Below are 22,143 nucleotides of genomic sequence, written 5' to 3'. Positions count from 1 at the left end.
AATGTTTTATTTGATTTAATATAAATAATTTATAATAATATTTTAACTTAGAGATTTAAGAATTTTGAGATATTTAGAGCAGAAACTAAATGTTTTATTTGATTTAATATAAATAATTTATAATAATATTTTAACTTCCAGATTTAAGAATTTTGAGATATTTAGAGCAGAAACTAAATGTTTTATTTGATTTAATATAAATAATTTATAATAATATTTTAACTTCCAGATTTAAGAATTTTGAGATATTTAGAGCAGAAACTAAATGTTTTATTTGATTTAGTATTAATAATTTATAATAATATTTTAACTTCCAGATTTAAGAATTTTGAGATATTTAAACTAGAAACTAAATGTTTTATTTAATTTAATATAAATAATTTATAACAATATTTTAACTTCCAGATTTAAGAATTTTGAGATATTTAGAGCAGAAACTAAATGTTTTATTTGATTTAATATAAATAATTTATAACAATATTTTAACTTCCAGATTTAAGAATTTTGAGATATTTAGAGTAGAAACTAAATGTTTTATTTGATTTAATATAAATAATTTATAATAATATTTTAACTTCCAGATTTAAGAATTTTGAGATATTTAGAGCAGAAACTAAATGTTTTATTTGATTTAGTATTAATAATTTATAATAATATTTTAACTTCCAGATTTAAGAATTTTGAGATATTTAGAGCAGAAACTAAATGTTTTATTTAATTTAATATAAATAATTTATAATGATATTTTAACTTCCAGATTTAAGAATTTTGAGATATTTAGAGCAGAAACTAAATGTTTTATTTGATTTAGTATTAATAATTTATAATAATATTTTAACTTCCAGATTTAAGAATTTTGAGATATTTAGAGTAGAAACTAAATGTTTTATTTAATTTAATATAAATAATTTATAATAATATTTTAACTTCCAGATTTAAGAATTTCGAGATATTTAGAGTAGAAACTAAATGTTTTATTTGATTTAATATAAATAATTTATAATAATATTTTAATTTCCAGATTTAAGAATTTTGAGATATTTAGAGCAGAAACTAAATGTTTTATTTGATTTAATATAAATAATTTATAATAATATTTTAACTTCCAGATTTAAGAATTTTGAGATATTTAGAGCAGAAACTAAATGTTTTATTTGATTTAATATAAATAATTTATAACAATATTTTAACTTCCAGATTTAAGAATTTTGAGATATTTAGAGTAGAAACTAAATGTTTTATTTGATTTAATATAAATAATTTATAATAATATTTTAACTTCCAGATTTAAGAATTTTGAGATATTTAGAGCAGAAACTAAATGTTTTATTTGATTTAGTATTAATAATTTATAATAATATTTTAACTTCCAGATTTAAGAATTTTGAGATATTTAGAGCAGAAACTAAATGTTTTATTTGATTTAGTATTAATAATTTATAATAATATTTTAACTTCCAGATTTAAGAATTTTGAGATATTTAGAGTAGAAACTAAATGTTTTATTTAATTTAATATAAATAATTTATAATAATATTTTAACTTCCAGATTTAAGAATTTCGAGATATTTAGAGTAGAAACTAAATGTTTTATTTGATTTAATATAAATAATTTATAATAATATTTTAACTTCCAGATTTAAGAATTTTGAGATATTTAAACTAGAAACTAAATGTTTTATTTAATTTAATATAAATAATTTATAATGATATTTTAACTTCCAGATTTAAGAATTTTGAGATATTTAGAGTAGAAACTAAATGTTTTATTTAATTTAATATAAATAATTTATAATGATATTTTAACTTCCAGATTTAAGGATTTTGAGATATTTAGAGCAGAAACTAAATGTTTTATTTGATTTAATGTAAATAATTTATAATAATATTTTAACTTCCAGATTTAAGAATCTTTAGATATTTAGAGCAGAAACTAAATGTTTTATTTGATTTAATATAAATAATTTATAATAATATTTTAACTTCCAGATTTAAGAATTTCGAGATTTTTTGAGTAGAACCTAAATGTTTTATTTAATATAATAGAAATCATTTTAATTAATAATTTAACTTCCTGATAAAAGAATCTTTAGATATTTAGACTAGAAACTACATGTTTTGTTTAATATAATATTTTAACTTAACAAAGTTTGGATATTTAGAAAACATCTAGAAATGACAAAATACCTAGAAACTTAATGTTTCATTTAATCCAATATAAATCATCCAGAATAATATTTTAACCTCCTGATTTAAGAATTTTTAGCTATTTAGACTAGAAACTGTAGTTTCTATGTATGCTTTTGCAGTGAAATAATAGCACCTTCCAATCTAGACCCGCAGACTGATTATTAGGATTTCACACACACCTTCAAAGTGCTCCCGTTAACAGATGTTTCCGTCTGCTTCACTTCCCCTGAGCTCAACTGCTTTATGACCTGATGGATATATCCATATATCAGCTTATTAGCCGCTTATTTCCTTAAAAAAACACGACCACAGTGTCTTTAAAGATGTTTACTGACCATTCAGAATTTCAGTCATACAACTCAGCCATTTCCAGACAGCACTTTACACTACGTTTCTCTTATTTTTTTTAACAAAAATAATATTAAGTAGCAGCAAAAGCAAATACACAATAAATAGACATTGAAAGCCAGGAAAACCAGTCAATTGTGGGTCCGTTTAAAGGGACAGTTCACCTAAAAATGAAAATCCTGTCATCGCTCATTCGTTTAAAACATATTTGAGGGTATTTTTTCTGTTGAGCAAAATATCTAATTTTTTTTGGTGTGTTCAATGGAAGATACTGATAAATGTTTTTAAAAAACACTTGAGGAAATAAACAATGGTCAATTTTCATTTTAAAGTGAACTATCCCTTTTAGATTAAAGTCTATAGAGAAATATTTCCAATTGGTCCATCACAACGCTCTTTTTTTCCCACTCACAGCCGAAAAAAACACCCAAAAATTCTAAATAAAATCAGCAGACAGACTTTTAGTTTGATTAAACTGATGCACTTCCTTTATTGGCATCCAAACTGACTCACAAACATTATATATTGCAAAAAATAATGCTTTTCTTCCTTTTTTTTTGTCCAAATATCTTGAAATGTCTTGAACAAGCATTTTCTTGACAGCAAAATATTGTGTTTTCATTATTAGTCAGAATTAAGTGTTTCTCCTTAAAACAAGCTAAATAATCTGCCAGTGGGGTAAAAGTAGTATTTTAATCTTACAACACAATTATTTCACTTCATTATAATTATTTAAAATAATTAAAGATTTTCGCAGTTTATTTTGGAAAAACACATTTGTTTTCTTGTCTAAAAATGCGTGTTAATTTAAGATTTTATTGATATTTAGATTTGTTTTATGTCAAAATAATCTCCCAGTGCAATAAAAAAAAAACTGTCTGAAAACAGAATTATTTCACTTTATTATAATTATTTTAAATTCAAAGTTTTGTCATATTCCAAAAGGAAAACGATATTAATTTACTAACCCACTGACAGATTCTTTAGCTAGTTTTAAATTTTAAAAACTCATTAACTTTTGCATATTTTTGTCCTTGTCCAAAATATGCATCTTGACTTATTTTATTGGTATACTCTTTTATTGGCTTACTCTCCAAAAGATGTATTGAAAAATGTTTTATTTTCTTTATTAATGTTAAAATTAAGTGTTTTTCCTTAAAACTGTTTCAAATTATTTCACTAAGTATTTCAAATTCAAAGTTTTTCATATATTTCAAACGGAAAACGATATCCATTTACGTTTCGCCAATTATTAAGTTGGTTTGAAATAAAAATTTTGATTTATTATTTACTTTTTATTGACTCATTATTCCTTTTTTATTGTCTGAAACCACATTTTGATTTGAAATTCATCATTATTATTAAGTCAAAATTAAGTGTCTTTTCTTTAAAACTATCAAAATAATCTGCCAGAGTAGTAAAAAAAGTATTTTAATCTGAAAACTGAATTATTTTATGATATACTTTATTATAATTATCTCAAATTCAAAGTCTTCAAACTGAAAACGATATTAAATTACGTTTCGCCAATTATTAAGTTAGTTTTAAATGAAAATTTCATTTATTATTTACTTTTTATTGACTCATTATTACTTTTTTATTGTCTGAAACCACATTTTGATTTGAAATTTATCATTATTATTAAGTCAAAATGAAGTGTTTTTCTTTAAAACTATCAAAATACTCTGCCAGTGCAGTAAAAAAAAGTATTTTAATCTGAAAACTGAATTATTTGATTAAATACTTTATTATAATTATCTCAAAGTCTTCAAACTGAAAATGATATTATTTTACTAATGCCACTTGCCAATTATTTAGCTTCTTTCAAATAAAAAAACGCACTTAATTTTCACTTATTATTCCCGAAAACATACTTGTCAATAAAATGCAATTTATTTAACAATTAATCACTATTTAGACTAGAAACTCCGTCAGAAATTAGCATATTTTGCAAGTGTAGTTAGTGCCGCATTGCGTCCTCTCACAGTTTTAGTGTTCACTTTTGGTACACTCAGTACCGGGCGACATCGTATGCCATTTTACAGGTCATGAAAAACAATCCAGACCTCATCGTGCAGAAAATTAAAAATAAGCATCCTCAAAATGGTCTCTCAATCGGTGTCCGGCTCACCAGCAAGAGTATGAGAACAGCGGGTACTGGCTCCAATCGCCGACATTTCCATGGTGATACCCGTGATGTACGGCTTGGGTGCTGTATTCGGTGGGTAGGTGATGATGGGGCGGAGGTGGAGGCGGGTATTGGGCGGATGCTGCCCCGCTCCACTGCCCCAGAGACTGTTCTGTGCTGTAGTGGCTGTAAAGCGGATGAGTTCCCAGCATGCCTGGTTTGGCCTGAGTGATGGCCATGTTTAGCACTCCAGTGTACTCCTGGTGTCCTGCAGAGGGATGTGGAGGGAGGCTGAACTCTGGGGCGGAGGAGGGCTTGCTGGAGCTGTCTGTGTCGGGCACGGTGGCCACGTCCAGGACTCGGGACTCGAAGTTGGGACGTCCCGCGCTTCCACATGCACTGCTGCTGCCAACGCTGGAAGATGAAGATGGAGACGGGGATTTGCCGTATTCGTGAAATCTGTGGAAGAGATTTTCAATGTAATCACTGTGATAAATATGCATTTTTGGGTGAACTGTCACTTTAAGATAACAAAAAAGGTCTGCAACAAAAGCATAAGTCCAAGGTGCTCGAAAAGTAATCACTGGGTTCCACACAATTGAGTTGTGTTGGGACTAATTTTTGTAACCTAATTTTGGGTGTAACCCAACTCCTAGGTTAATTTCTTGAACAAAAAATGAGTAGGACCAAATTTAATCCAATGTTTGGGTTGGTCCATATATTACCCAATTCAGGTTAAAATAACCCAACATTTTTTTAGAGTGAATTAAGTTAACTTAATTAGTTTCTTACTTATTTAGGTTGAATGAACATTAAAAAGGTGAAGTTGTCCCCCAAAAATGTAAGAACTGTGTAAAATGAGCTGAAACAACAAAGTACTTTGAACTAACAGCCAACATATTTTTTGGAGTGTCCTGCATGTTGTCCTAACACAAACTGATTAAGTTAACCTAATTGTTTTTACAAATTTAAGTGTATTTTACTTAAAACAATGAAGTTGTCCTCCAAAAAGCATAAGAACTGTGTTGTTTCAGCTCATTTTACATGAGTAGTTTGAACTAACAGCCAAATGTTTTTTTTTTTTTGGTTTGTTTTTTGTTTTTTTTGGAGTGTCCTGCATGTTGTCCTAACACAAACTGATTAAGTTAATTTAATTGTTTTTACAATTTTTTGTGGATTGAACATACAACAATTAAGTTGTCCCCCAAACAACATAAGAATTGTGGTGTAACAGCTCATTTTAAATAAGTAGTTTGAACAGCTACTGTACAAAAAAGATCAGGCTTCCACACAATCAATTTGTCTTAGGACAACGTGAAGGAATTAAGTTAACTTATTAGTTTCTTACTCATTTAAGTGGATTAAACATAAAACAATTTAGTTGTCTCAAAAAAATATAAGAATTGTGTTGTTTCAGCTCATTTTACATAAGTAGTTTGAACAAACAGCGAAACATATTTTTGGAGTGTCCTGCATGTTGTCCCAACACAAACTGATTAAGTTAACCTAATCGTTTTTACAAATTTAAGTGGATTGAGCATAAAACAGTGAAGTTGTCCCCCCAAAAATAGAAGAATTGTGTTGTTTTAGCTTATTTTACATAAGTAGTTTGAACAAACAGCCAAACATTTTTTTTTGGTGTCCTGCATGTTGTCCCAACACAAACTGATTAAGTTAACCTAATTGTTTTTACAAATGTATGTGGATTGAACATAAAACAATTAAGTTGTCCTTCAAAAAACATACGAATTGTGTTGTTTCAGCTCATTTTACATGAGTAGTTTAAACAGCCAACGGTTTTTTTTCGTAGTGTCCTGCATGTTGTCCCAAGACAAACTGATTAAGTTAACCTAATCGTTTTTCCAAATTTAAGTTGACAGAACATAAAACAATTATCAAAAAAACAACAACTCAACTGTTGATTCAGCTCATTTTAAATGAGTAGCTTGAACAAGCAGTAAGCATCATTTATTTGTGTAAATTATCATTTTTGGGTGAACTATCCCTTTAAGATGAAAAGTAAAATGTCTACAGAAAAGATACAAAAGCATAAGTCCAGTGCACTCGAAAAGTAAATGGAAAACACTGTACAAAAAATCAGGCTTCCACACAATCAATTTGTCTGACAACTTGAAGTAACTAAGTGAACTTATTAGTTTTTACAAATTTAAATGGATTGAACATAAAACAATTAAGTTTTCTCGAAAACAAACTCAAGAATTGTGTTATTTCAGCTCATTTTACGTAAGAGTTTTAACAAACAGCCAACGTATTTTTTTGTAGTGTCCTGCATGTTGTCCTAACACAAACTGATTAAGTTAACCTAACCGTGTTTTTTATTTTTTTTTTACAAATTTAAGTGGATTAAACATAAAACAACGAATCTGTCCCAATAAAATTCAATAATTGTGTTGTTTCAGCTCATTTTAAATAAGTAGCCTAAACAAGCAGCAAAAAAATCATGACAACATTCAGGTGCGTCTGAAGTTCATTTGAAAAGTCACATGACACAATTATATATCTAAACAACACGGAAAGTGAATATTGAACACAATAAAGTCGATTTAAAAGTTATTATTATTATTATATATACATTACATATATAATTATTATTAATACAGTAATGGAAGAAAAAAAAGAAAAGCATTTGCAATTGGTCTCTTACAAGGCTTTTTTCCTCACAGCCAATGAATGGTGTCGGTAACACTTAAACACTATTAACTATTGGCTCATTACACCGAACAAAATGCTGGGTTTCACACAATTCCTTCATGTTGTCCCAACGCAAATCGTTTAAGTTAATTTTTTTACAAATTCAGGTTGTCTAAGCAATAAACAATTAAGTTGTCCCAAAATAAACCTCATGAATTGCGTCGTTTTAGCTCATTTTAAATAAGTAGTTTGAACAAGTGAACGTAATCGCTTTTACAAATTTAAGTGGATTGAACATAAAATAATTAAGTAACAAAAGTCATTTTTGAGGGTACAAGCAACATTTATTTATTTATTTATTTATTTATTTATTTATTTATTTTGTACTTCTGCACAGAAGTTTATAAACAATTTATGCAAATTTATGTGGAAGGATTTTAAGTGTAGAAGATGAAAACCTAACGTAAAAATAAAACAAATACAAAGAAAATCCAGTAAACAAAGCTACATTAAATATATTACTTTACAAATTGTACATAATTTATCTAAACATCTGCATAATAATAAAGAAATGAATATAAAAACTGAATAAATTTATATTTACACTCATTTACACAAGTAAATAAATCGATTAAAACCTATTACCTGCTTATTATTACGATATTGGCTGTTTATTAGCACTTATAAAGTCCAATCTTATTCAACTACTACCTTTCTAACTATTAATAAGCAGCAAATTAGTGGTTTATTGGGCTGATAGTCTTAATTATTGGTCGATTCAGCTCATTGTAAATAAGTAGTTTGAACAAGCGTATGTACCTGTACGGCTGGTATGTGTTCTGTCCCGGGACAAGCTGCTCGGAGCTGTACACGTCTCGATGGTCTGATCCCAGTGGCGACTCAGAACGGAGAGTGTGTCCGCTGTCCTGGTCGCACGCACCGCCCCACGGGGAGTATCGCTCAGCCTTCACCTCCAGGTCTTTACGGCCTGCCTGTTCATCATCCAGAGCTTCACACGACGATGGTTGCATATCTGCGGAGAAGAATATATATAGATTTTTTTTTTTTTTTTTTTAAGACATTTAAATTTTGATTTAAGGTGTATTATGCAAATCCAATTAGAACCACCTGTTTGGTAAACAAATTAAGTCTCTTGTATAATATATTGTTGAAGTCAGAATTATTAGCCGCTGTGTATATTTTCGCCCCAATTTCTGTTTAACGGAGAGAAGATTTTTCTCAACACATTTCTAATCATAATAGTTTTAATAACTCATTTATAATATCTGATTTATTTTATCTTTGCCATGATGACAGTAATTAATATTAGACTAGATATTCTTCAAGATACTATAGTATTCAGCTTAAAGTGACATTTAAAGGCTTAACTAGGTTAATTAGGGTAAAGTTAGGGTAATTATGCAAGTCACTGTATAATGATGGTTTGTTCTGGAGACAATCCAAAACAAATATAGCTTAAAGGGGCTAATAATATTGACCTTAAAATGGGTCTAAAAAATTAAGAACTGCTTTTATTCTAGCTGAAATGAAACAACTAAGACTTTCTCCAGAAGAAAAAATATTTTATTAAATACTGTGAAAATTTCCTGAATCTGTTAAACATCATTTGGGAAATATATGAAAAAATTCAATGGGGAGCTAATAATTCGGACTTCAACTGTATGCCTACCTAAAAAAGGCATACTAAACTGTATTGTACATAAATCCTGAACATTTCTATGTTGTTCAATAATAATATTACTCAAATTAATATAAAAACTGAATTAATATATAGATACTGGGCTTACTCATTAGTTTATTTGATTTTAAATGCTTAAAAACAATTACCTCGTGGGCTTCCATGTTCAGAGTCTTTGGACATTTTCTTTGCAACTCGCTCAGGATCAGGCAGATTTTTGTTTGCCCGTCTGTAAAATGAAAAATCAATGAAGTAAAACGTTTAACAATTTATTTCAAGGATTGGAAACTTTAAAATAATACAATATATACAGTTGAAGTAAGAATTATTAGCCCCCGTGAAATATTAGCCACCCTGTATATTTGTTTCCTCAATTTCTGTTTAACAGAGAGCAGATTTCTTAAACACATTTCTAATCATAATAGTTTTAATAACTCATTTCTAATAACTGATTTATTTTCTCTTTGCCATGATGACAGTAAATAATAGTAGACTAGATATTCTAGATAGATATACACTTAAAGTGACATTTAAAGGCTTAACTAGGTTAACTAGGCAGGTCAGGATAATTAGGCAAGTTGGTGTATAACGATGGTTTGTTCTGTAGACTATCGAAATTAAATATAGCTTAAGGGGGCTAATAATATTGACCTTAAAATGTTTTTTTTTTTTTTTAATTAAAAACTGCCTTTATTCTAGCCGAAATAAAACAAATAAGACTTAAGATTATAAGAAAAATATTACAGGAATTACTGTGAAAATTTCCTTGCGCTTTTAAACATAATTTGGAAAATAATTAAAGAAAAAAAATTCAAAGGGGGTTTAATAATTCTGATTTCAACTGTGAGTATGTATATATATATATATATAAAATTTATTTATCTTTTTTTATATAAATACCGTTATTTATTTATGTACTTTAATGAGCTATTTTACGATACCTTATTTGTGTACCTTTTTATTTTTTTTATACATTTTTAGCTAGTTTTTGTTAAAAATAGATATGGTTTTGTTTTCAGAAATAACATCAAAATTGAGTGATTTTTTTCTTAAAACATGCAAAACAATCAATCTGTAAGTAATATAATGTTTTCAGATTGAAATACTATAATTTGACAATCTATTGGCAGATTATTTTGCTTGTTTTAAGGTAAAACTCATTTAAATTTGACATTAATTCTGAAAAAAAAAATTAATTGTCAAGAAAATGCTTCTTAATGTAGGAATTTGTATATGTTCTGACTAGAAACGAGACAAAATATTTTTATATATATTTTACATGCAACAAGTAATGACATTTTTTAAAAAAGAAATTCGAGACAATTTTACCTTTTAGAGTTTGTTCCCTCATCTCTGAATCCTTTGGCAAATGGATTGTGGTCAATTTTCAGCTTTGTAATCTGTCAGAGAAATAATGTTAGCATCAATATCAGTTCTTATAATAAAAATGCTGCTACTTATTCAGTCAAAGATAGTGTGTGTAGGAACTTAAAGGGATAGTTCAACCAAAAATTAATATTAACTCATCATTTACGGTCTCATATGTGGTATAATTCCTTTATTAGCTTCTTTCTAAGTTTCTGGCACCCATTGACCTCCATAGAGTAGACAAAAATTACTATGGAAGTCAATTGGTGCCAAAATTCTTCAAAATCTCTTCTTTCGTGTTCAGCAAAGAAATTCAAAAAGGTTTCTTTGCTGAAAACAAAAAAAAAGATATTTTGAAGTATTTTGACACCAATTGACTTCCATAATCATTATTGTTTCTACCATATGAAGCAATATCTACTATGGAGGTCAGTTGGTGCCAAAATTCTTCAAAATATCTTTTGTGTTCAACAAACAAATTCAAAAGGGTTTCTTTGTTGAACACCAAAGAAGATATTTCGAAGAATGGTGGCGCCAATTGACTTACATGGTAATTATTGTTTCTACCATATAAAACAATAACTACTATGGAAGTCAATTGGTGCCAAAATTTTTCGAAATATCTTCTTTTGCATTCAACAAAGAACTCAAATGGGTTTGGAACAAGTAAATGATGACTGGCTTTTCATTTTTAAGGTGAACTATCCCTTTAAACCGCTTTTTGTTTTGAGTTTTATAATTGGTCTTACTTTAGTGTTCTGGTAGGCAGTGACGGCAGTAAAGGAGGTCTCGGGGAAGGTAAAGGTTTGGAAAACGCTCCAGCGAACGCTGTACAGATCATCAGCCTGGACGATGTGGAAACGTGGATGGTAGCGGTGCATAGAGTGAAGGATAATCTGAAGGAGTAGAACAGGCAAGAGTTACAATCAACAAATATTGACCCCAAGAATCTTAGAAGACGTTAAGTTTAGATTTTTTTAAATAGTTTCCTCCGGTATTTGCTAGTTACACTTTTATTTAAGGTGATGTAGTTACACGTCTTCCATGCACTTACTATAGCAGTGTTTCCCAACCCTGTTCCTGGAGGCACACCAACAGTACATATTTTGAACGTCTCCCTCATCTGACCCATTAACTTCAGGTGTTGGAGTCTCTTCTAATCTTCTGATGAGTTGATTCAGGTGTGTTTGATTAGGGAGAGGTTGAAAATGTGTACCGCTGGTGTGCCTTCAGGAACAGGGTTGGGAAACACTGTACTATAGTATTTACAATAAATTATGCATAATTACTTTTAACTAACCTAAACAACCCACATTCTAACCCCAAACATATAGTAAGTACATTTAATTAATATTGCACAGTGGTTCAATTAATAGTTACTGTAATTACACACACAAGTAAAGATTTCTGCTGCTTGTTCAAACTACTTATTTATAATCAGCTGAAACAACACAGTTCTTGAGATATTTTTGAATTTGTTAAAGAAATTAAGCTTAAATCTGTTTTAATAACTTGTAACTTGCTTGTAAATAACTTGTCTTGTTTGTGTTGGGACAACATGAAGGAATTTTGTGGATTTTTTACAGTGTCCGCACCTTAACATAAATAAAATATATAATAAGAAACGAAGAGTACTCTATTCATCAACAACAACAAAAATGTAGTTTATTTTAGTGCCCAAAAATAAACACCCAATGAAAATTAATGACCAACGTCAAAACTCAAAGCATTCTTTATGTATTTTTCCATAAATAATAAAAATTAAAATAAAATTAAAAGTTTTTTATTTGTACAACAAATCCAACACAATGCAGAAAAACACTTAAAGGGCACCTATGGTGAAAAATCTACTTTACAAGCTGTTTGGACAGAAATGTGTGTAAGTATAGTGTATAAACTCTCATATTGGGGTGATATAAACACACCCAGTCAAATTTAACAACTTAAAAACGGTGGACCAATTGGAGCGGTTTTCAGATCGACCGCAACTTTACTTAGGAGAGCAGTCCCCCCGCCCACCAATATTGATTGACAGCTGGGCGCATTAACATGTCCGGTAGTCACGTGTATAATCATATCAACAAGACAGGACGATCGCAAAGCAGCCGGTAATAAAAGGTGTGTTCAGTTCGCTAGAGTCATCAATCATCATTACGTCACGTTACGTGAGATCTGCTTCCTGAGGCAGCCGAGGGCGGCAATTGCTGACAGGCACGTGGGAACGGTGGGCGGGGAGGACTAGCCTTAAAGGGCCAGTACAAAAAAACAGCAAAACTTTTGTTCCAGCTATAATATAGACACTTCAAACAGCTCTAATAAATAATCTGAGGGGTGTTTTGAGCTGAAACTTTACAGACACATTCTGGGGACACAAAAGACTTGTGATCAAAAATACATAATAATGTGATAATAATATTAATAAGAGTTATGACGAATAATAATGAATATAGAAAATATAGCAGTAGAAATTTTATGATTAAATATAATACGATTAGTATAATTCATTTTCCCTTATTCATTAGGGGTTGCCACAGTGGAATGAACCACCAACTTATCCAGCATATGTTTTACACAGCGACTCCCCTTCCAGCCACAACCCAGTATTGGGAAATACCCATACACACTCATTCAAAACAGCCAATTTTGTTTATTAAATATGAAAAAAGGGGTAACCTATGTGCGCTTTAAACGAATGTCCAACCCTGTTCAATATGCACAAACACACATACACACAAACACACACTTCCCTAAACGCAATTGAAAGCTATTGCCATTTATTTTATGTTAATTTTTATACTTTTATACAATCAAAATAACAGCCGATTTCACCATCGTCACAAGATTTTAGAGTTCTGGATGTCTAAACTGACTGGAATTATTATCGTCTTTCCTGATGGAAAATAAGTATTAAGTACAGCATAAAATATGCACATTTTACATATAATATGGAACTTTAAGATGTATATAAATAAATATACAAAAATCTGAAAATATTTATATAAATTAATAGATTTTACTTTATCAAAGACATCTCCAAGCATCTTAAAGGTCTCCAAAATCTTAGTCTCCCTTAGTTTCCCCACAGCGGAATGAACCGCCAACTACTCCAGCATATGTTTTACGCAGCGGATGTCCTTCCAACCGCAACCTAGTACTTGGAAACACACGTACATTTCCACGTTCACACACAAACACACACACACACACACACACACACACACACACACACACACACACACACACACACACACTCATACACTATGGCCAATTTAGTTTATTCAATTCCCCTATCGCACATGTGTTTGGACTGTGGGGGAAACCGGAACACCCGGAGGAAACCCACGCCAACACAGGGAGAACATGCAAACTCCACACAGAAATGACCACTGGCCCAGCCGGGACTCGAACCAGCAAGTTTCTTGCTGTGAGGTGACAGTGCTAACCACCGAGCCACCGTGCCGCTCCACAAAATTATTTAGTTTAGATTTTTTTTTTAATAGTTGCCTTATTCTGTGCCAGTTTTTCTAAGTTTTCCAGTAAAACTTTAATTCACTGATTCACTGAAAAGCCCCAAAACAATTAAGTTGACCCAAAAAGCCTCAAGAATTGTGTTGTTTCAGCTCAATTTAGGTAAGAAGTTTGAATAAACTGCAAATGTCATTTTTTGTGCTTAAACACACACACACACACACACACCCCAAAATGCAACTGAAAACTTGAAATTAATAGATTTAATTTGATCAACGACGTATGAGATCTGTTTTTAAAATAATTTTATAATAAATAAATTAAATACATTTAATAAATAAATGAATAATAATTGGGATCATGCCCAAATGTGTCCCCATCAAAACTATTTAAGAGCTGCAATCTGATGGCTGTTTGAAGGTTACACTGATGTGAGACTGATCCAGAACATTACTCACATGTCCATGCTGGTCCAGTGCGTTATTGGTGAGCTTCAGTTTGAGGAAGGACACGGGCTGCTTCATCCAATGGCTGCCGGGCGCCGGTGAATCCGGGTGCAGGTACGTCCGGTAGGGCGGCTGGGGCTCAGCTTTACCTGCAACCTCCCACTTATCCTTATTCCACTACAGAGAAAACAATAATAATGGTACTTTTAGAAGCATATATATTACAAAGTAAAAATCAGAAGAGTTTATAAAGTAATACATTTTATTTGATCAAAGACAGTCATGTGACATTTGTTTTTAAAAATAAAAATTGGGATCGTGCCCAAACGTGTCCACATATATGACAAAGATGTGAGTGAGTAAGATAAATCATTACTAAATTAAGAATAAGCAGCATTAGGTTGAGTAACTGAGCACAGGATAGTGACCTTACAGTTGAAGACAAAATTATTAGCCATTCTGTGAAATCTTAATAATTTTTATTGTCAAATATGTGCTGTTTAAAGGGATAGTTCACCCAAAAATGATAATGCTGCCATTATTTACTCACCCTTCACTTTTTTTCAAAAAAGTTCATTTTTGTGCACGTGTTTGTTCGGTTTTTTGCTTTAGTGGAACACAAAAGAAGATATTTTGAAGAATGTTTAAAAAACGGTAACCATTGACTACCATAGTATTTGTTTTTTTGTACTATGGATGTCAATTTTTGCAACATTCTTCAAAATATCGTTTTTTGTGTTCAACAAAACAAAAACAAAAATCTAATTTCGAAGAATGTTTACAAACCAGTAACCATTGACTTCAATAATATTTGTTTTTTAGGACTATGGATGTAGATTTTTGCAAACGCAACACAAAAAAAGATATTTTGAAGAATGTTGCAAACATGGACATCCATAATCGATAATAAAATAAATACTATGGAAGTCAATGGTTGCCGGTTTTTGAACATTCTTCAAAATATCTTCTTTTGTGTCTAACAGAACGGGAAAAAAAATCACAAAGAGGATATTTCAAAGAATGTTTAAAAACCAGTAACCATTGACTTCAATAAAATTTGTTTTTTAGGACTACGGATGTCAATTTTTGCAAACACAACACACAATAAAAGATATTTTGAAGAATGTTGCAAACATTGACATCCATAATTGATAAAATAAATACTATGGAAGTCAATGGTTGTCGGTTTTTGAACATTCTTTAAAATATCTTCTTTTGTGTCTAACAGAACAAAAAAAAATTACAAAGAGGATATTTCAAAGAATGTTCAAAAACTTGCAACCATTGACTTCCATAGTATTTATTTTATTATCGAATATGGATGTCAATGTTTGCAACATTCTTCAAAATATCTTTATGTTGTGTTTAACAAAACAAAAACAAATCACACAAAGAAGATATTTTGAAGAATGTTTAAAAACCGGTAACCATTGACTTTCATAGTATTATTATTTTTTTGTACTATGGATGTCAATTTTTGCAACATTATTCAAAACGTGTTCTTTTGTGTTCAACAAAACAAAACACAAAGAAGATATTTCGAAGAATGTTTAAAAACCAGTAACCATTGACTTCAATTATATTTGTTTTTTAGGACTACGGATGTCCATTTTTGCAAACACAACATACAATAAAAGATATTTTGAAGAATGTTGCAAACATTGACATCCATAATCGATAATAAAATAAATACTATGGAAGTCAATAGTTGCCGGGTTTTGAACATTCTTCAAAATATCTTCTTTTGTGTCTAACAGAACAAAAAAAAATCACACAAAGAGGAAATTTCGAAGAATGTTCAAAAACCGGCAACCATTGACTTTCATAGTGTTTTTTTGTACTATAGATGTCAATTTTTGCAACATTCTTTAAAGTATCTTTATGTTGTGTTCAACAAAACAAAACAAAAATCTCACAAAGAAGATATTTCGAAGAATGTTTAAAAACCGGTAACCGTTGACTTTCATAGTATTTTTTTTTGTACTATGGATGTCAATTTTTGCAACATTCTTCAAAATGTCTTCTTTTGTGTTCAACACAAAGTCAAATGTGAAAGGGGGCTAATAAACTTGTCTTCAACTGCACACCTTTAGCAGTGGCCATAAGGTGTGCTGGAGTGTGTGTGTGGTGCTGGGGTGTTAGAGTATGTGTGAACGAGAGTGTGTGTTGGGCCAAAACCCCCCAGTGGGCTCTGTAAAAACAGGAAGAGTTGGGGCTCTTTGAAGTACAAGAGAGCAATCAGTGGTGAGAACGTTTCGGGGAGACACAAGTGACAACGTCCCGTCCCATCACCACCCCCCAAAACGATCCAATTGATTCCCAATTCAACCAACAGCTCTTCATTTCAATAGCGCGGTCTAAACAGCATTCACATGGATAACAGACTGGGATCTGGGTTTACCTTATATCTGAGACCGTCTTCCGGAACCATGTCCACCAATAAGATATACTTTGCATACGGCACCAGTCCAGACAAGCTGATTTTGCAGTGTGGAAACATCCTCCTGTGAGATGACAACACAAGTTATTAGGAAAGTATACAAGTAGATATTTCAAAGAATGTTTAAAAACCGGCAACCATCAACATCCATAGTATATTTTTTTCACAGCATTTGTTCTTTGTTATCTTAAGCTTGAGTTTGTTTTCAGTTGAACAAAAAAGTAGATATTTCAAAGAATGTTTAAAAACCGGCCACCATCAACATCCATAGTATATATTTTTCACAGTATTTGTTCTTTGTTATCTTAAGCTTGAGTTTACATGTTTTCAGTTGAACAAAAAAGTAGATATTTCAAAGAATGTTTAAAAACCAGTAACCATCGACTTCCATAGTATTTTTAATAATATTTGTTCTCATAAGTTAGTTTAAGTTTAAGGTGTTTTTTTTTGTTTGTTTGTTTTTTAGTTTCACACAAATGTAGATATTTCGAAGAATGTATAAAAAAACGCTAACCATCATAACCATAGTATTTTTTTTTTCATATTTGTTCTCACAAGTTTATTTTAAGCTTGAGTTTTTGTTTGTTTTCAGTTAATAATAATAATACAAATAGATATATTTTGTAGAATGTTGAAAAAACAGTAACTTTCATACTGGTAACCATCGACTTCCATAGTATTTGTTCTCACAAGTTATTTTAAGTTTTTTGTTTGTTTGTTTGTTTGTAAACTTTTTCAGATGAACACAAGAGGAGATATTTCGAAGAATGTTTAAAAACCAGAACCATCAACTTCCATAGTATTTGTTTTTTTCCTAGTATGACTGTAACATTCTTCAAAATATCTTCTTTTGTGTTCAACAGAGCAAAAAAGCATCAAACATGTTTGGAACAAATCAAGCGTCAGTAAATGACGGCAGAATTGTCATTTTTTGGGTCAACTATTCCTTTTTTATCTCTTTCTTTTAATCTTTGCCATGATGACAGTGCATAATATTTTATTAGTTAATTTGCAAGATAGAATTCAGCTTAAAATGACATTTAAAAACTTAAACATCCTTTATCAAGGTTTAAAAACATTATTTTAAGGTGGCGATTAACAAATCATTAACTATTTAGATCAATAATTTGATGCTTATTATTAATTATTAAGGTAACAGTTGGATTTAGGATTAGGGTTGTAGAATAAGATCATGCAGAATATGAATTCTAATAAACAGTTAACATCTTAATAATAGGCAGGTAATACGCCAGAAAGTTGAGACAACAAATATTTGTACGTCGCTAACTTATTTTAATCAGGTTAACTCAATTTTTAAAAGTACACAAAGTTGAACTTAATATTTTAAGTAGCTTCATTTGATTCAACTTCAAAAATGTAAGGCAGAAATATTTGTTTACAGTGTAGTTAATTATGAGATTCGGTCCATAAATGAAAGTGTTACACATGTTTGAAATGCAGAAGAGCTCTGACACATTATTTTGACCGTCTTTCACACATTTTGATGGCTTTAAGTTACATTGCAAGCTATTTCTCTTTAGAATATTAGCATTTTAAATAAAGAAATTATAAATATTAATTAGCATATTTGTTTAGCATCTTTTTCCTGACTATAAGAAACTTCACAGATTAAGTTAACTTAAATTTAAGTGGACTGAACATAAAACAATAAAGTTGTCCCAAACAACTCAAGAATTGTGTTGTTTCAGCTAAAATCTTTTTCTTTTTTGAGCGTTTGCTGGTATGTCAACTTACACTAACCCTAACGCATGTAGTTGTAATGCAACTTAAATAATCAACAAAATGTGTTAAAAGGCCCCCTCAAAATGAAGCTTTGTTGACATACCTGCCAGGTTTGGTGATGATCATCTCAGTGCCGATCTCATGGAAGGATCTCCACAGCTCGGGATCCTCCAGAGTCATCCGGATGTTGCCTTGATGGTAGGAATCACCGGCTCCGGGCATGGATGGAGGAGGAGGGAGGCTGAAATTGTGCTTGAGGTCTGAGGAAAAGATGCACGATTTGAGGAATTTTTAGTGCGATTTAGTGGAAATGTCATTACATTGTGCAAATTTGAGATGTTTTTCAGTGGGATTTAGTGGAAATGTCATTACATTTGTGCAAAACTAAGTCTAAAAAGGATGGAAAATGGGGAAAAGATGGATGATATGAGATGTTTTAGAGGGATTTAGTTGAAAGTCATTCAATTGTGCAAATCTAAGTCTAAAAAAGATGAAAAATGGGGGAAAATTTGATGATTTGGGATGTTTTAGGTGGGATTTAATGGAAAGTTATTAAATTTTGCAAAACTAAGTCTAAAAAAAGATGAAAAATGGGGGGAAATTTGATGATTTGGGATGTTTTAGGTGAGATTTAGTTGAAAGTCATTAAATCGTGCAAATCGAAGTCTAAAAAAAGATGGAAAAACGCAATTGTCTTGAGAAAAGATGGACGATTTGAGATGTCTTTAGCAGGATTTAAAGTAAAGTCATTAAATTGTGCAAAACTAAGTCTAAAAAAGTATGGAAAAGGGGAGGAAAATGGATGATTTGGGATGTTTTAGGTGGGATTTAGTGGAAAGTGATTAAATTGTGCAAAACCAAGTCTAAAAAAGATGAAAACTGAAATTTTCTGAGGATAAAATGCATGATTTGAGATGTTTTCTGTGGGATTTAGTGGAAAGTTATTAAATAGTGCAAATCTGAGTCTAAAAAAAGATGAAAAACGAAGTTGTCCAGGGAAAAGATGGACGATTTGAGATGTTTTCAATGAGATTTAGTTTAAAGTCATTAAACTGTGCAAAACCAAGTCTAAAAAAGATAGAAAATGGGGGAAAATGTGGAGGATTTGAGATGTTTTAAGTGGAATTTAGTGGAAATCATTACATTTCTGCAAAAAAAAGCTTAAAAAAGATGTAAAATGGGGAACAAGATGGAGGATTTGAGTGGGATTTAGAGGAAAGTCATTAAATTGTGCAAACCAAGTCTAAAAAGAATAAAAAATGAAATTGATGCACAATTTGAGATGTTTTCAGTGGGATTTATTCATTAAACTGTGCAAAACCAAGTAAAACAAACAAGAGAAAAAATTCAAATGAGCTTATGCTACTGTTGAGCACATTAGAAGATATTTTGAAGAATGCTGGTTGATGGTATCCATTGACTTGCATATTTGGAAATAAAATGACGATGGAAGTCAATGGGTGCCAGCATTCTTCTAAATATCTTCTAATATGTTCAACAGAAGACATTCACTTAAGAAACACACTTGATACTTAGAGGTTTTGTCTCGTTTCTAGTCCAAAATCCTACAAATTTCTCAAATCAAGAAGCATATTTTTTAGTTTTCAGCAATAATATGTTCAAATTAAGAGAGTTTTTGCTTAAAACAAGCTAAATAATGTGCAAATGCATTAGGTAAAATATTTAAACTGAAATTTAGCTTTGCTTTAAGAAAAAACTCACTTAATTTCTGAAAATAAAAACTATTTTTTACTTAAGAGTTTAGATATTTGGACTAGACACAAGGCAAAACCTAAAAGTAAGCAAGTACATTTTTCAAATTATTTCATTTTTGAGTGAACTACCCCTTTAAATGCATTAAGACAAGTACTCACCTCTGATAGCCTGCATTATTTAGCCTTCTCTAAAGATGTCCTCCAAAAGAAAATGTCAGAAAATCAAAATAAGGTGTTTCAATATATCTAAGTGTTTCAGTTCAAACACAAGTTCTCCATCAGAACTGGATTAATTCCAATGTTAAGTCCAATGCTCAGTGTGTTTCTGCTCCTTCAGTGCGGGTCAGTTCCTCGGCTGTAGATGCACAGATGAGGCGTCCCACATCTTTAAGTGGGTTCAGGGAGTGGGCGGGGCTTGGACCCCCATTGCCAGCCTTTGAAGTGACACGCTGATGAGTCGATGCTGTGATCCGATTGGTTGATGGGCAGAATCAAAGAGAGTTAGCAGAGCCTTGATAGAGTCCCAACAGGAAGGGGAGCAGCAGAGGAAACGTGTCTTTATGAACTGCTAAAGGACTTTTAAGCATATACGCACAGGCCTATAGTCTTCAATTTAATTTAAGTTTATTTGTATAGCGATTTTTACGTTATTGCATTATAATCAAATTCAGAAAAGTTAAGGTTATTAATTACCATAACTTTATTAGTTACTAGTAACTTATTAACTAGTAACTAATAGCTTTCAACAGTGAAAGTAATCCTATTGACCTTATTCTTCAATGCGGAAGTGCGCTCGTTTTTGCGATTGTTTTAGAACTTCCGATTCAGTTGCCTATGGGAGAAATGACTAGGAATAATAAACGGCAAAAACGGTCAAACTTCTTACTCTACAAACAAGTGTTTGCATGAGAATACAGACAAAGTAGAATAATATAATAAGAAAATATCAGTTTGCAACACCAAGCAGCAAAAAAAGCTGTTCTTAACGTTTAAAAATGAATGGAAGTGAATGAGACCGGAAGTTTCGAGCCAAAATTATTCAAATGGCTGCGCCCTCTCGTACGCGGAGAATAAGGTGAATAATATTAAGTATAAAAAATAATGAGTATAAAATGAAGTATAAAAGTTTAACATAAATATTATACATATGCTATAATATTATATATAAAGCTAACCTGTACTTATATAGTATATAGGGGATGTCTATGAGTGCTTGTTTATTAAAGTTAAATATATGGGAAAATCAGTTCATTAAAGCAGCTAATGTGTGGATGGTGGGCTTGTCTAATGGCCCCTCCGTGCAAACACGATGCGACACACTCTGCGCTCGCGTTTGCCAATTCACACACTCATATCCACTAATTCTCACTGGTGCTACAGACACCAGCTCCTGATTTTTACAACCGGCTCTGACTGTGGCAAATAATTTCAATTCAAGTCGTCACTAGAGTATGAAGTTTTTCTCAAGCCCTTTTCCCCCCTTAATTGTCACAACTAAAAATGGTTAAACACAGCACACATGAAAAAAATGCAGTGTTTTTAACTATGGAAAAGTACTTGAATTAATGTGTTGAAGTAGTTTTATAGTTCCTATGGTAATGAAATAAGCAAATATAAACAAATTACTCACTACTGTACTAAGATTTAGGGTAAATAGGAAATATTCTTTCCCACATTAAAATTTATTCCAGTAAATACTATAGTGTTTTTTAACTATACTATAGTAAAGTACTTGAATAAATCTGTTGACGTCATCTTTTAGTTCCTATGGTAATGCAATAACCAAATACAAACTAATTATTTAGTACTGTACTAAGATTTAAGTAAATAGGGAAAATTCTTTCCCTATATAATAAATACTATAGTCATTTATAGAAAATACTATTGTAAAGTACTTGAATTAATGTGTTGAAGTAGTTTTTTAGTTCCTATGGTAATGAAATAAG

The 22,143-nt window shown here is 30.8% G+C and overlaps 1 protein-coding gene across 1 annotated transcript; it reads right to left on the bottom strand.

Annotated features, from left to right (window-relative positions):
• Positions 1 to 4,407: 4,407 nt before the first annotated feature.
• Positions 4,408 to 18,942, bottom strand: tbx16 (T-box transcription factor 16). The gene is made up of 8 exons (XM_056464368.1): positions 18,586 to 18,942; positions 16,701 to 16,803; positions 14,312 to 14,476; positions 11,135 to 11,281; positions 10,347 to 10,417; positions 9,167 to 9,246; positions 8,138 to 8,351; positions 4,408 to 5,125 (listed from the first exon to the last, which is right to left on the bottom strand). The coding sequence occupies exons 1-8, from the start codon at positions 18,702 to 18,704 to the stop codon at positions 4,666 to 4,668; spliced, it is 1,359 nt and encodes a 452-aa protein (XP_056320343.1). The 5' UTR covers positions 18,705 to 18,942; the 3' UTR covers positions 4,408 to 4,665.
• Positions 18,943 to 22,143: the final 3,201 nt, after the last annotated feature.

This window comes from Danio aesculapii, chromosome 8 (genome assembly GCF_903798145.1).
Source record: "Danio aesculapii chromosome 8, fDanAes4.1, whole genome shotgun sequence".
NCBI classification, from domain to species: domain Eukaryota; kingdom Metazoa; phylum Chordata; class Actinopteri; order Cypriniformes; family Danionidae; genus Danio; species Danio aesculapii.
This window is presented reverse-complemented; position numbering and strand designations above follow the sequence as displayed.